Source organism: Fragaria vesca, linkage group LG1 (assembly GCF_000184155.1).
Source record: "Fragaria vesca subsp. vesca linkage group LG1, FraVesHawaii_1.0, whole genome shotgun sequence".
Classification (NCBI taxonomy): domain Eukaryota; kingdom Viridiplantae; phylum Streptophyta; class Magnoliopsida; order Rosales; family Rosaceae; genus Fragaria; species Fragaria vesca.
Window position 1 is genome coordinate 3,749,033 of NC_020491.1, and position 13,745 is coordinate 3,762,777.

Here is a 13,745-nt window from a genome sequence, read left to right on the forward strand (position 1 = left end):
GAAAGAAGTGAAGAGCAAGACAATATGGCGGAGGCAAATCATTGTCGATAAGTGTCTGATGACCACTAATAGCATCATACAAATCAAGTATAATACACAAGGGGATTTTGGTTTTCAAGCAATGCCAGATCATGACGTATATCTGCGATCATCCAAGCACTTTCTAGAATTGGATCAGGTTCATGGCCTTCTAACTTCCTGTCCATGTATAGGTAAAACCTGATGAGAAGTTCCAATATGAAGCAACCATCGACCAACATTATTTCTGCTAGTTCCTCCTGATTAATGTTGCTCATGTCTTCAGCGTAACTTGCACGAACCAATGCATCCGAATCATAGATAGCAGTTGCCCATTCTCTCATGCATTCGGAAGATTCTCGTGATCCAAAGCTGAAATTTAGAGCTCGTTTCTGTGCTGTTTCTTGTGCTCGCTTAAAAAAGTATAGCGCATAACGCAACTTATGCTCTCTCATAGCTACTAGATGAGGCTTGTGTCTATGGAAAGGACCAATGGAGACAACATGAGGGGTGTAGGCATCCTCACTGACTTGATGAAGTCTATTTGGCACTCTGTAGACGCTCAAGTTCCATGGCCGCACATTGTGGAGCTTTTCTTCGATTTCGGATGTCCACTTAAGTTTCTTTCTATACATCTTTTGGGTAAAGCTTATCTCGCTTTCTGGCCCTTCTGAAAGTTTATCGATATGAGATCCAATGCTGATCTCGGTTTCGTGCTGTTCATGTAGAAAGGACATGGGATAGGGAGTTAATGTTAACAACATAACCCCATATATTTGTTATATACTTATATGTATGTAAGATACAGATATAGGGTCCGATTCAAGGGACATCAAATTAAAAGAAAATAAGAAAAAATTAGAATTTAAAGTCTAAACAACTAAATCTAGTTTTACAAAAAGAAACAAGACACATAAAAATAAAAAATAAAAAAGACGATGTTTATGTTCATAATATAACAAAAACCCAGAAAATTTAATAGAGATTCTTGATCGCTCTATATATTTCTCACTCAACACATCTCCTATTGATTCTTGATCGCTCTATATATCTCACTCAACACATCTCCCATTTTACCTTGTATAACTACTCCATCGCTCTCTGAATTTGCTCTAGAAAAGTCTCCACCCAGTTGTTTCTACAGGCCAAGAGTTTCATGTTCTACCTTTTTTTTTCTCCTCATTTCTCACCGGCCCATTCCTCATTTCGCCACCTCCAATAATCTCATCGTCTTCTTGGTTACTACCATCACCCACACCTAATTTATTTTCTGGGTTTTTGTTATATCATGAACAGGAACATAGTCTTTTTTTTTCTTTTCTTTTCTTTTTTCTTGTGTCTTGGTTCTTTTTATTGTAAAACTAGATTTAGTTGTTTAGACTTTAAATTCTGCTTTTTCCTTCTTTTCTTTTAATTTGATTTGTTATGAAATTACACAAATTAAACAATATCATGTCACTTGCCACATCAATTATTTATATGTTGACATCATATTAACAATTGATCTGAACCCTTAAATGTTTTAAAATCTAATGGTTAGGAAATTGTGTCAAAATTTGTGTTAAATTTGATGTCCCTTAAACCGGACCCATAGATATGATAGAAATTATCCACTTATAATAAATAGTAGTGTTAGAGACTTAGAGTTAGATCAAAGAGTAGTGCTATATACACCAAAATATGTTACAAAATTTCAATACCAAATAACGTGGCGTATACCATGTCATCATATTCTAAAATAAAAACCAATGAGCTGGATTTTTTATCTATAATATGTTAATTATGGAATTCGATTTAGATTATCATTCTGTCTTTTATCCTTTACAAATGCAATCAACTAAAATCGATGAGAAAAAATGAAACCCAGAAACCGACACTAATCATAAAACTCTTATCACTCTCAAAGTTAAACAAGAAGAAATCCATTCAAGAAGTTGAACAAGCAGAAGAAAAAAAAAATCAAGCAAGATACATATATCTAAGATCATATGAAGCCCAAAGTAATTATTGAAGAATAGATTTTTGGCTACATGTTGGATAAAAACTCAAATAGAATAAACTGAAGTCCAGTTCATGTCCATGAACACCCATTAGAAAAACTGAACCCGAATGAATAAAAACTTAAACTAGGATGAAATATCGATCAATTGTTTCTGTGCCAAAAAAAAAGATATCAATGGTTTCTCATAATAAGATTTTCACTAGTAAGCAATTTCATCTTGATTGAGAATGGATCAGCCGTTCTATTCCATGATTTTTTAGCAAAGAGAAGAAACTATTTCGAACTCCAATCTTGAATGAATCATGACGGACATGTTTTTCTGTAATTTTCTCTCGATGCAGATTGAATGGATAAGAAATTCAAGACTTCCAATTTTTATAAAAATAGAAATCTGATCATCACTATGTTCATAGCCAAGACTACTTAATCTTTATCCCAAACCAAATCTTTTAACCCATCAACGATGAGGGTGGAATAGAATAAAGATGATTTCCTTGTCAATATACCATAAACACTTTACCTTCATCGCTAGCTATGTTGCAAATTGCTTAAATCCACCGGATTTTTTACTTGTTCTTGAATAGAAATCTTGATTATTGACAGAATATTAAAGAAAGAACAAGCATATATGCAGAATTCGGCAACCCGTCAGTTGTGTCTCTTCAATTCAGATCCTTTTCGAAGTAGCATATTATTAACTGAAAACCCATTTGGTAGTTCAAATTGTATAAATGTCATACTCGTATCCGATAGAGTGAAGCAGGAAGAGGAAACTTACCAGACTTTCGGAGTCAGCAGCAGGGTCCTCGATACCGTCCGCCATTGATCTAAGCTTGGGAATGGTCAAGTATCATGAACAACTACTGTTCTCAGTATCGCGTCCCTGCACCAACGGAGCTGACATTCGACTGATTCGAGAAATACTAATCTCATCAGGATGAGGATGATGATCAATTCCGCGGATACGGTACTGACTTCATTCCAGACCACCAAACTAAGTAAATCATTGGATCTCAATACATTCAATTATTTCGTCCAACAAAAAAAAAAAATACATTCAATTATAAAATTATTAGTGGAAGCAGGCATTGACTTCTTTTTTTTCCTATACGACTTGCGTACGGCAATGGTATGTCATATTATCAGCACTTCTTTTACCAGAGCATCCGTACTTCCGTAGTTATTTCTCATTCACGACCTTAAGTCATATCCTCTAACTAAATTTAGAAGACTCTGACAAAATCTCGAACGCACCATCATAATATCAACGACGATTCATAGTAAATAACGTGATTAGGGAACGCTCTATCATAATATCAATGACGATTCATAACAAATAACGTGACTAGAAAAAAAAAACATTTCAGCGTACGGTTCATTTTCATACTTGTTTTTTATTTTTGAAAATAAAAATTAAGATGCAAATGTGTTTGGTGAGACATTTTTCAAATTGTAAAAAAAATATAAATGAAAATATTTCTCAAAAGTTCTTTGTTCTATCTTATTACTTAGGTGTGTTCAATTACTCTTCTTGTTTCAAATTGTTTACTTAATTTAATTTTTGCACTCAACTATATCAGTTTCAGCGTTATCTCTACACCAGAGTTGACAGATTGGCAACGATACCTATCTGCAAGATGTATGTGATTTATTTTGGGAAGTTCGGACTTCGGAATTATGAATCTAGGATATCGGAGTCCTCTTCCTCGGAGTGTTCATGCTCATTAGCTGATTGCATCGTGAATACTGCAGTTGAAAAGGGCAGTATGGATAATGTGGCAACTGTTGTTGTTCCATATTGAGTCATTTTAGTTTTAATGATTTGACGCACGATCAAAAGCAAGATGTTGATGAACCTATCAGAGAGACCGAGTTGGTGGATGATAGGAAGTGCATGAAGTACCTACCCAATAATGAGTCACAAGTTTCTTCTTCCATTACCCTAAGTTCTGTTCGAAATATAGGTTAATTCTTCTATATATGTAGGGATGATTACTGAACTATTAAGTTAATCGGATAATTCAAAATGTAGTCTCATTCTGCCTCTGCGTTTCTGTTCTATTTCTTTTCGATAAATCCATGTCTGTTTCACCCTATAAATTAACCCCCCATAACCCCATTAAGCATCAGGTTTTTAGAATTTGTCTGTTTTTTGACCAAGAGAGATTAAACTTGAAGATGGCGATCATCGGGATGGGTTTTGTTTTTTTTTTTTTCGGTTGGTTGTGCCGCTTACCTCGAAACTCTAATGCACTTTCTGATTTTTCTGGCGGTCATCACCATGAACATATCAATGAATACGGCGATGACCCAGGCTATGATATGATGTTATTTGTCTTACAAGTCACTACTCCTCGTTACAAAGGATGGACCTTACTGGACCCTCCATGGCCTTTGGGCCGAATATCTTGTGAATGCGGGGCCCCCCGAGACCGAGTACGTTATATATCAGGGATATACAGTGTTTCGAAAATTGCCATATGACATTTAATTACGGCATGGTAACGTTGTTTTTGTTTCTTTCTTATTATTTCTTTGGTTAAGGGAATATTTCTAATGATCTTTTATATATTTTCTTTCTTATTAGCTCGATCCGTACCTAAGAGAAAGGCTCCATATAATATGGCCCACTTGAAGAGATGGAAGCTACCCAACAGACCGGGCCTTTTGGATGCACGAAGTTGATAAACATGGAACCTGTATGGCGGATGTATTCGGACGCGGGGAGCAGTATCTACTAAAGGCAAAACAATTGTATGAGCAGATTAACTCCCTAAATTTAGATTATCAGCCTGCTTTGCATGCTGACAAGTTTTGCTGTAAACGAAAAGTAGATGATCGAAGTCCATGCATGATTGATATATTTTTATCTGATAATGTATGCCGAATACAAGTTAATAATCAGCTTTATATGTATGCTGCATATAATGCAGTAGTAGTCCAAGCACAGTTCCTTTTTTTTTGGTCGAATCCAAGCACAGTTTCTACTATACCAAAGTTCAGAAGACACGTTTTCAACTTTTCTTTGTTTCTGTGCGATCTTTCTCTTCCTCTCATTTCCATGTACGTGTACCCATCAGTCACCATGGCACCTCCTTAGTATGCGTACAGCTTCTTCTTTTCTTTTTTTCTTTTTTTTTTTATTGGAAGAGATCGTTTGGATTTAAACTTGTCTGCTCAAAAATTTTACTTCAAAAGGAAGGAAGTCGTGATAAGATAAAAGTCATGTCTTTTCTTTTTATCTTGTTTATATATAACCGAGAAGAGGAGAGCTGAGAGGAGACGAACTGAGAGCTGTACGCATCCGACATCTCTGAAGAGAATACTTCTTTGATATTAGTAAGTTTCATTTTAGTACAACATTAACCTTGAACATTTGATGCTTGCTTTGATTTGTCATGGTTACACTTACCAATGTCCGCTTGTGTTGCACTAACTTGAGAGTGTGACACCATGATGAACATCCTATGTCATAATTTTAGGCAGAGAAACAATCCCACCGTGAATCGCATTAACATGACCATGACGAAGGATCCCATTCTCATCATCCTCTTCTCGACCAGGATCCTCGAGCTCCCTGAGAGGACATCCCACCATATAGTGGGGATTCCCTAGAACCCATTAGCAGATATGGGACTCCCTGAGCTCCTTGAAGATCAATTAGTAGATGTTCTCACAAAAAGAGTGATAAGATGTTCTCACAAAAAGAGTAACAAGAAAAGTGTTTGACAACTTGGTTAGCAAGTTGAGCATGATCGATATCTTTGCACTAACTTGAGGGGGAGTGTAAAATATTTTGTATATATTTACTTTCCCTGTATGTGTAGGTGTAGATGTATGAAATATTTTTCTAGCAGCTCTATGATTGTATCTTGGACTAATTTCAGCTTACCCCCATCAACTTTAGGTCGATCATCATGTTTTAGGTCGATAATCATGTTAGTCATTCTTCTTTCAATTTCATCAAAAACACTCCTCAACTCCCAATTTTCATCAGTTGTGTCCAAACCTTCATTCTTCATTCAATTCCTCCGTCAAGTGATGACATGCATGGCATCAGAAAGAAAGTCAAATTCCAAAAAAAATAACATTTCTGACCATTTTCCCCTCATATCGTTACATAATTCCGTACCCATCACAATTCCCTAACCTTAGTGATTTTGGTGAGATTGAATGTAATTTGTCTATTTTGTCCTTTTTCTGTGGCCTCAACGACTTCAAATTTGGTTTTCTTCTTAATGCAAGTCATTACATGACGGGAGAATTAGATGAAAAACGTATGTTTGGACACGGCTGATGAAAATTAAAAGTTGATGGGCGTTTTTAATGAAATTGAAAGAAAATGGATTAACATGATGATCGACCTAAAGTTGATGGAGGTAAACTGAAATTAGTCCTTGTATCTTTATATAAAGCTCATTTTAAGAGAAAAATAATATATTGAAACATTTCAAACATATCAAATCATTATTTTCTACTCTCCTCTGGGTTGATGCATTTTTCTGTCAAGGAATTAACGAGAGATCATCATCCAGACAGAGATGAGGAAAAATTTCCTCGTGGAAACTGCTGGTGGCTATGTGGAATTGGGTATTTGGGTGGTGTGCCTCGAGTTATTCGGAGTTCTCTTCCTCGACGTGTTCTAGCTGACTGCATCGTGAATACTGCACTTGAAAAGGGCAGTATGCATGGATAATGTGGCAGCTGTTGTTGGTCCATTGATATGGAAGGATCAGTTTCAGAGAGGAAACTGTGAAGCATTAGGACTAGAAAGCTCCACTGATGACTGCTCAGGTGAGTACGTATATAAACAAAAGCAAATCACATATACATCCTCCAAAAAGATTTGAAACACAAATAAATCCACTTGTGTTGTTGTTAAACAAATAAGGACAGTTTTTAACAATTAAGGACAATCTTTTTTCTGCATGCCATGTGTCATAGTTTAATTTACCAATCTAACCCTACACTAATTAAATATGCTTTTAAAAGAGAAAAATATCTCATTTTGAGATTTTTCAGTAAATGGTATAGTAGCAGGTTTTCAATAACTTAGTGTAGTAGCAGGGGTTAACATCTCAGTAGTAGTAGCAGTTAATTCCAGTAGAAGTGTAGCAGCAGGGGTTAACATTCTAGTAAAAAGTAGTAGCAGAGGTTAACATTCTAGTAAAAAGTAGTAGCAGAGGTTAACATCCAAGTAGAAGTAGTAGCAGGTTTTTAGTGGCTTAGTCAATGTAGTAGCATGTTTTGCTGGAAAGCTACACTTCCAACAAATGTAGTAGCAGAGTTTTAGTGGTTCAGCTAGTGTAGTAGCAGATTTAGTAAGTGTAGTAGCAGGTTTTAGTAAGTGGTTCAGCTAGTGTAGTAGCAGGTTTTAGTAAGTGGTTCACCTGCCATATGTCCAATCTTGCTGCTATTGTACTCATCGTCAAATCTAGCTGCTACTACATGGTCGTACAATCTTGTTGCTACTGCACCCGTTGTTGAATGTTGTTGCTGCTACTACCTGGTCGTCCAATCTTGATGCTACTGCACTCTTCGTCAAATGTTGCTGCTATTGCACCCGTTGTCGAATGTTGCTGTTATTACCTGGTCATCGAATGTTGCTGCTATTGTCTAATCATCCAATCTTGTTGGTCAATCTTGCTTGATCTCCACCGATTTCACTTCCGATCCTCAGTGAATTCCATTTTTTCTCACCTCATCACCTTCAAATCCCTAACCCTAACCCCCAATTGACTAACTTTGACTTCCAAATACCTAACCCCGAGCCTCTACTCCTACTCAAAAACGAATTGGATTTAGTAAGAAATAGACTGATGTCCCGTCATCGTCGAGCCTCGCATCCGTCTTTGTCGAGCGTCCCGTCCGTCGTCGTTGAGCGTCGCGTCCGTCGTCGTCAAGCGTCGCGTCCGTCATCGTCGAGCATCGCGTCAGTCGTTGTCGAGCGTCTGGCATCCGTCACCATTGGGCGTCCGTCCGACGTCCGTCGTCGATGATCGCCAGAAGTCGTCATTGTCGAATGTCAGGCGGTGGCGTCGTCGACAAGCGTCGGAAGGGTGCTGGTCGTCGTCTAGCATTGAGGCGGCGGCGCCGACATTTCTTTTCGCACTGAGAGAGAGAGAGAGAGAGAGAGAGAGAGAGAGAGAGAGAGAGAGAGAGAGAGAGAGAGAGAGAGAGAGAGAGAGAGAGAGAGTAGAGAGAGAGAGAGTAGTAGAGTAGTAGTAGTAGTAGTAGTAGTAGTAGTAGTAGTACGTAGTAGTACGTAGTGAGAGTAGAAGAGGNGAAGAGGNGAAGAGAGAGANAGGAGAGAGAGAGAGATGATATCCCCAGTATTTTATGTGATGTGAAGAATATCTCATTCACTATAAACTTGTAAGGCCAAGTTCTCCTTAGTCTTTCAACTTTCTTCTTAGCGGTCGCGCAGCTTCGCTCTCTCTTAGATGAGTGTGAAGGAATATCAAGGTAGTGGCCGAATGCGCCCACACAATGCCAATGTAATTGCAGTAATCCTTTCTTTCAATACTTAATGATATGAAAGGTTTAGGCTTATTTTATCCCTACAGAAAGACATATTAAAGGCGAAATAAGAATCTGCTCAGTTTCGTAGGTCAACTTCCACGGAACCTACATGATAGCCCACTCGTTGGAAAATGGTGAAATTGGTACCAATGGAAAGGTCTATGTGTATACTCATAGGTCAACCATTTCATCACACCTATCATATTGAGTGAGTTATGGCTATTTTTGTAAAGTAGGACCGATTTGTCAGAGTATTTGCTTTTGCAGAACAGCCAACTGTGACAGAGCTTTGTGATCAGCTCAAATATAAACTAGGTTATGGGTCTTGCATGGTTGGAACGCTACTGGTGTCTAGTTTCCAAATTTTTTACGATTCGTCCATACATATTGTATCAAAGAAGTTATGACTATTTAAGTACACGAAGGTCATGCCACGCGTGAATCTGATTTTCAACGCAAACTTATGTTTTGAGTTGTTAGACAACTTTCTCCTTAAAGATCAAAATAATGCTAAGTATAGCAGGTTTGATCTAAGGATAATATGGTTGGATTTGATGACTAAATCGTTGCCCAAGTCTACTTTTGAAGTATGTGAAATGCATTGGCTTGCGCCGTTTATTTAAACTCAGAGATTAAGTTACCAATCAGGAGGAGTTGTTGTGTAGACATCAGGGGAGTCTACATCACATGTTAACTTTAAATGTAGCTGGCGTGTTGCGCTCTTTTTCCTTTCGTCTAAGTCTTTTGTTTTACCTACGAGGTTTTTGTTTTACTTGGCAAGGTTTTTATCGAGGCAACATCATAAACACTGTGACATATTAGACACGTGACATAAAGGGAGTGTTTAGGGAAATTATATTTTCGTCATTCCGTTATGTGTTTTGCTGTAATACATGTAGGATTGGATAATCTGTTTCCTTATTATAATATGTTACAGTATTGATTGATCTTCTAGATCCTTCGGGAGACTTTATGTAATGCCTGTAAATAAACATTTCTATCAATAAATGAGTAGACTGTTATTCTCGTTATACTTTCTCCTAGAACAATATTTTTAGGGTGCGGCTATTTCCACCCTACTAAATGCTTAGTTCACCATACGTCTTATTTTTTACCTTTAACGTTTCAATTCTGCCCTTAAAATTTTGAGAAAATCTGGCTTTTATTTTATTTATTTTATTTTCCTCAATCTGATAAAATCTAAAAATACATACAAATATCTCATTAATATATTTGACACAGATAGACCTCCATTCTTCTCAAAACACCATATATATGTTCTCCTCGATCTCTTTCTTGAGTTCATTTTTTAAGATTATCAATATATATATATATATGAAAGACTATATTTGAAGCCATAAATAAAATAAAAATAAGAACGAACAATCCCACCATATTGTATAACCATCTTGTTGAAGATTGAATCGAAGTAGTGATTCTCAAATCTAATTTGAAAGATGTAGAGATTTTTTTTTTCGATGTAAAGATATAGATAATTGTTGTTGTTTGGATTTTATAGATTTTAGTTGAATATTATATTTTCATAAAAATTATTGATTGTGGGGTTAATATTGAAATATTTAGTTTAAAATTGAAATATGGGATGAACAAAGTATTTGGTGGGGTGACAATAGCTGCATCCTATTTGTATTTCACACGGTTTATTTTATGCATTGATGTAGCTTAGCATCTTTGTAAATTGTTTATTTCAAATAAAAGATCTGACTTTTGCTCTCATAAAAAATTATGTAATTGTTAGGGATGCACAATTGCACAGGCTACCACATGGGTTTAACATAGTAAGTCAGTATAGCAAGTGTCCGGGTTTGGTGCCAAATGATGGAAGTCTACTTTTGCCGGTCAATAAAAAATGACCGATGAAGTCTAATAAAAAAATGCTCGAAGCACTGTATATTGATTTGGTGAAGCTATTTCACAATTTTTCCTCAAAAAAAAAAAGAAAGAGAGAGAGAGAAAGGCTATTTTACATTTTTACTGACTGTTATATTATTTAGGATCCTATTATTTACTTAAATTAATTTCAGGCAGTATGATGGTGAAACCCAATCCTTATAGTTCATTTTTTGAAGCTAACTGATTCACAGTCTTTTTCTCTTCTCCTCTCAATCTCTCATTTTCATTTTCAATTTCGTCCAAAATTTTCATTCGTACAGATGGTTCAACTTTTGCCAGAAAGTGTGAACAAGCTATGGAACAAATGGGATGTCCGAATAATGATTGTAAGCAGCCTATGCTTGCAGATCATTTTGACAATCTTTGGAAACCGACGAAAGTACATATCCAGAAACTGGATTAGAGTTGTCACATGGGTAACGTACTTATCTGCAGATTGGGTTGCTACTGTCGCACTAGGAATGATATCCAACTTTCAAGGAGATGATCAAGCAGGTTCCTCGCATCCGAACAGCATGATCATCATGGCTTTTTGGGCACCGTTTCTTCTAGTGCACCTTGGCGGCCCAGACACTATCACTGCTTATGCGTTGGAAGACAATGAGCTCTGGCTAAGGCACCTATTGGGGTTAATTGTCCAGGTTGCAGTAGCTTTCCACATTTTTCTAAAATTTTGGACATCTAGCACGTACAACCTTTCGGTGTTAGCATTACCAATATTTGTTGCTGGAATTTTGAAGTATGGGGAAAGGACTTGGGTGCTGTGGTCTGCAAGCCGTGAAAAATTCAGTAACACGGTGGACATGTCGCATTCTAATGGAGGTCCTGATAATAATTTGCACTTCGAATCTGTTGATCCTCAAGCTAAACTTCTCCTTTTTGGCCACGAATTATTCAAGAATATCGTAAGGCATCTTTACTTAAATCTCTCCATTGATCGTCAAGATGTTAAACTCTGCTATGATGTGCTTTGTGGTTATTCATCAAAAGATTCAGAAGATGTTTTCAAACTTATGGAGGTCGAACTTGGCTTTATGTATGATGTGCTATACACAAAGGCAACCATAGTTCATTCTATCAGAGGTATCATTTTTCGCTCCATTACCCTGTTCTGCTACATTTCCACATTTGTAGTCTTTTGCATCCACATTGACAAGCAGCTTTACTACACCATTGATGTAACTCTCACTTACTTGTTGTCTGCCGGAGCCATTGTTCTTGAGCTATATTCCATCATTGTATTAGTCTTCACAGACTGGACACTATACTGGTTAATTAGCAACCGAAAACACACACTAGCTGACCGGATGTATAAAGTGATTTCTTCATCCTTTCCCTCAAAAGTGAGATGTAATAAGAGGTGGTCAAACACCATGGCACAATACAATCTCATTGATGTCTGCTTAAAAGTGAAGGGCGTCCCCAAGCATGTTGGAATCAAGAAGCTCATTGGCATCTGTGAAAAGTCCGAGAAGTATTGGTTTATGACTTTTGAGGATGTCTCGAAGGAAATGAAATTGTATATCCTTACGCAGCTACAAGATGCTCAAGCACTCATTCGAGATGGAAGAAGTGTTAAGGAAGTCTTGAATCGGAGGGGTAGTCAAGCGCTACAAGATAGAAATTGTTTAGAGCAACTCAGTTGGACCGTGACTGGCCCTCGCTTACCATTTCACAAGAGCATTCTTTACTGGCATATTGCAACAGATATATGCTACTATCACGATGTTGACACTCAAGGTATCTCTCCTACCTCCAAAATGAGCAAGTTATTATCGGATTATATGGCGTATATTCTTGTCATGCGCCCTTTCATGCTGCCGAAAGGAATTGGGCAGATTAGTGTTCGAGACACATGTTCTCATGCTATTGCATTTTGCAAAGAGAGAAGAAGACTCATCACTAATAGAAAAGATGCGCGTCGAGTCCTACTGCAAGAAGAGAGCATAGTTGCACCATCAGGGTTGGGAAAGTCGGTTTTATCTGAAGGGTGCAGGCTTGCGAGACATCTGCAGTTGCTAGATACAGAAAATGGGTGGAACAGCGAAGAAAAATGGAAAATGATAACCCAAGTGTGGGTTGAGCTGTTATGTTATGCAGCAAGCGAATGCGGATGGGAGCACCATGCCCAACAGCTCAGACGAGGAGGTGAGCTTCTTACTCACATATGCCTTCTAATGGCCCATCTTGGTTTGAGCGAACAACTCCCTCCCGGAAAACCTAGCTAGATCTTCTAGCTTTGGCATGAAAGAACTTCCTCAAGTTATCCCGCCAAGATCGAAATCAAAAGAAGTTCATATGTATGAGTACATCTTACATATTGTGTACTTATTTTTTCCAAGTGGATTTCCTTTCATTTTTTTTTTGTTAGTACGAACTGAGGGCAAACAAGGTCGCAGGATCTTTCCGTCAATTAGTTCGCTCCATTTCATATTTTCATATTGTTGATGTATTAGTATTGCCTTCCGAATTTTTTTACTAGTAATTTTATACACACAACTCTAAATAAATAATAAGACATATTCAATTTCTCATACACTTGCATCAGATAAATTTATGGGTAGGTTAAATTACTAAAAAAGAGAAGTTGGAGTACAGCCCGAATTTCATCTTCGTATCCTCCTTTGTTTGTCTTTTTTTTTTTTTTGGGACAAATAAGCATTTCATTAAAACCCAAAATAGGGTAGCAAATTACAAGCTCAAATATGAAATTTAGGAAGTAAAACACAAGCCCAAACAACAACAAAAGAAAATCAAATGGCCTAACTCAGAAACAAAGCCTCTTTTGTTTGTCTCAAATGGGAAGCAAGAAATGATCGCATAGAACGTAAATAATTAAATAATTCATCTTTTTATTGATGATAAGATGTTTAGTCCAACTGATATTATTTAGAAACCCCTTAAAAAAACATAACAAATTGGTCAAATATGAAATACAATTAACCTAAATAATATAAGACTACTACTAGCAAGTAGCAAGTGATCAATAAATAATACAAGACCGACAAAAAAAACATATAAATTACGACAATACCGCTGGCACGCAAGCAACCCGTCATATGCTCGACTCGTAACCTTAGACAAAGGTTGCTTGCAGCATTAACACTGCACTATGCATCAACATTTTGACCGATTCAAGCCAAAAGGTACTTTATTACATTCATGAAGACGAACAACAAAAGAAAAACAAAAAAGGAAAGATACGAAGGAAGGTCCATTTCTAATGATCACAACATCGCAATGATGATCACGTCCAGAATAGCAGCATTTGAAACCGTTCCTTCAATAT

General features: G+C 37.0%; 2 protein-coding genes across 3 annotated transcripts; one reads left to right on the forward strand and one right to left on the reverse strand.

The window, feature by feature from the left end:
• Positions 1 to 5: 5 nt before the first annotated feature.
• Positions 6 to 2,994, reverse strand: LOC101305295 (UPF0481 protein At3g47200-like). 2 transcript variants are annotated; one of them, XM_004287382.1, is made up of 2 exons: positions 2,799 to 2,994; positions 6 to 734 (listed from the first exon to the last, which is right to left on the reverse strand). In XM_004287382.1, exons 1-2 carry the CDS (start codon positions 2,841 to 2,843, stop codon positions 84 to 86), a joined length of 696 nt encoding a protein of 231 aa, XP_004287430.1. In that variant the 5' UTR covers positions 2,844 to 2,994; the 3' UTR covers positions 6 to 83. The 2 variants fall into 2 exon arrangements, with proteins under 2 accessions (XP_004287430.1, XP_004287431.1); XM_004287383.1 differs by having other exon boundaries at positions 2,541 to 2,971.
• A 3,714-nt stretch (positions 2,995 to 6,708) lies between these two features.
• On the forward strand, positions 6,709 to 12,684 carry LOC101309774. The gene is made up of 3 exons (XM_004288794.1): positions 6,709 to 6,814; positions 10,717 to 10,782; positions 10,892 to 12,684. The coding sequence occupies exons 1-3, from the start codon at positions 6,709 to 6,711 to the stop codon at positions 12,682 to 12,684; spliced, it is 1,965 nt and encodes a 654-aa protein (XP_004288842.1).
• Positions 12,685 to 13,745: the final 1,061 nt, after the last annotated feature.

Excerpts from the sequence above, each read along its gene's own strand:
- LOC101305295 (XM_004287382.1), bottom strand. The coding sequence starts at position 2,843 with ATGGCGGACGGTATCGAGGACCCTGCTGCTGACTCCGAAAGTCTG. Across the intron at positions 735-2,798 it reads CTGCTGACTCCGAAAGTCTG|CACGAAACCGAGATCAGCAT; the intron begins GTAAGTTTCCTC and ends CTACATGAACAG.
- LOC101309774 (XM_004288794.1), top strand. The coding sequence starts at position 6,709 with ATGGATAATGTGGCAGCTGTTGTTGGTCCATTGATATGGAAGGATCAG. Across the intron at positions 6,815-10,716 it reads CTCCACTGATGACTGCTCAG|ATGGTTCAACTTTTGCCAGA; the intron begins GTGAGTACGTAT and ends TCATTCGTACAG. Across the intron at positions 10,783-10,891 it reads GGGATGTCCGAATAATGATT|ATTGGGTTGCTACTGTCGCA; the intron begins GTAAGCAGCCTA and ends ACTTATCTGCAG.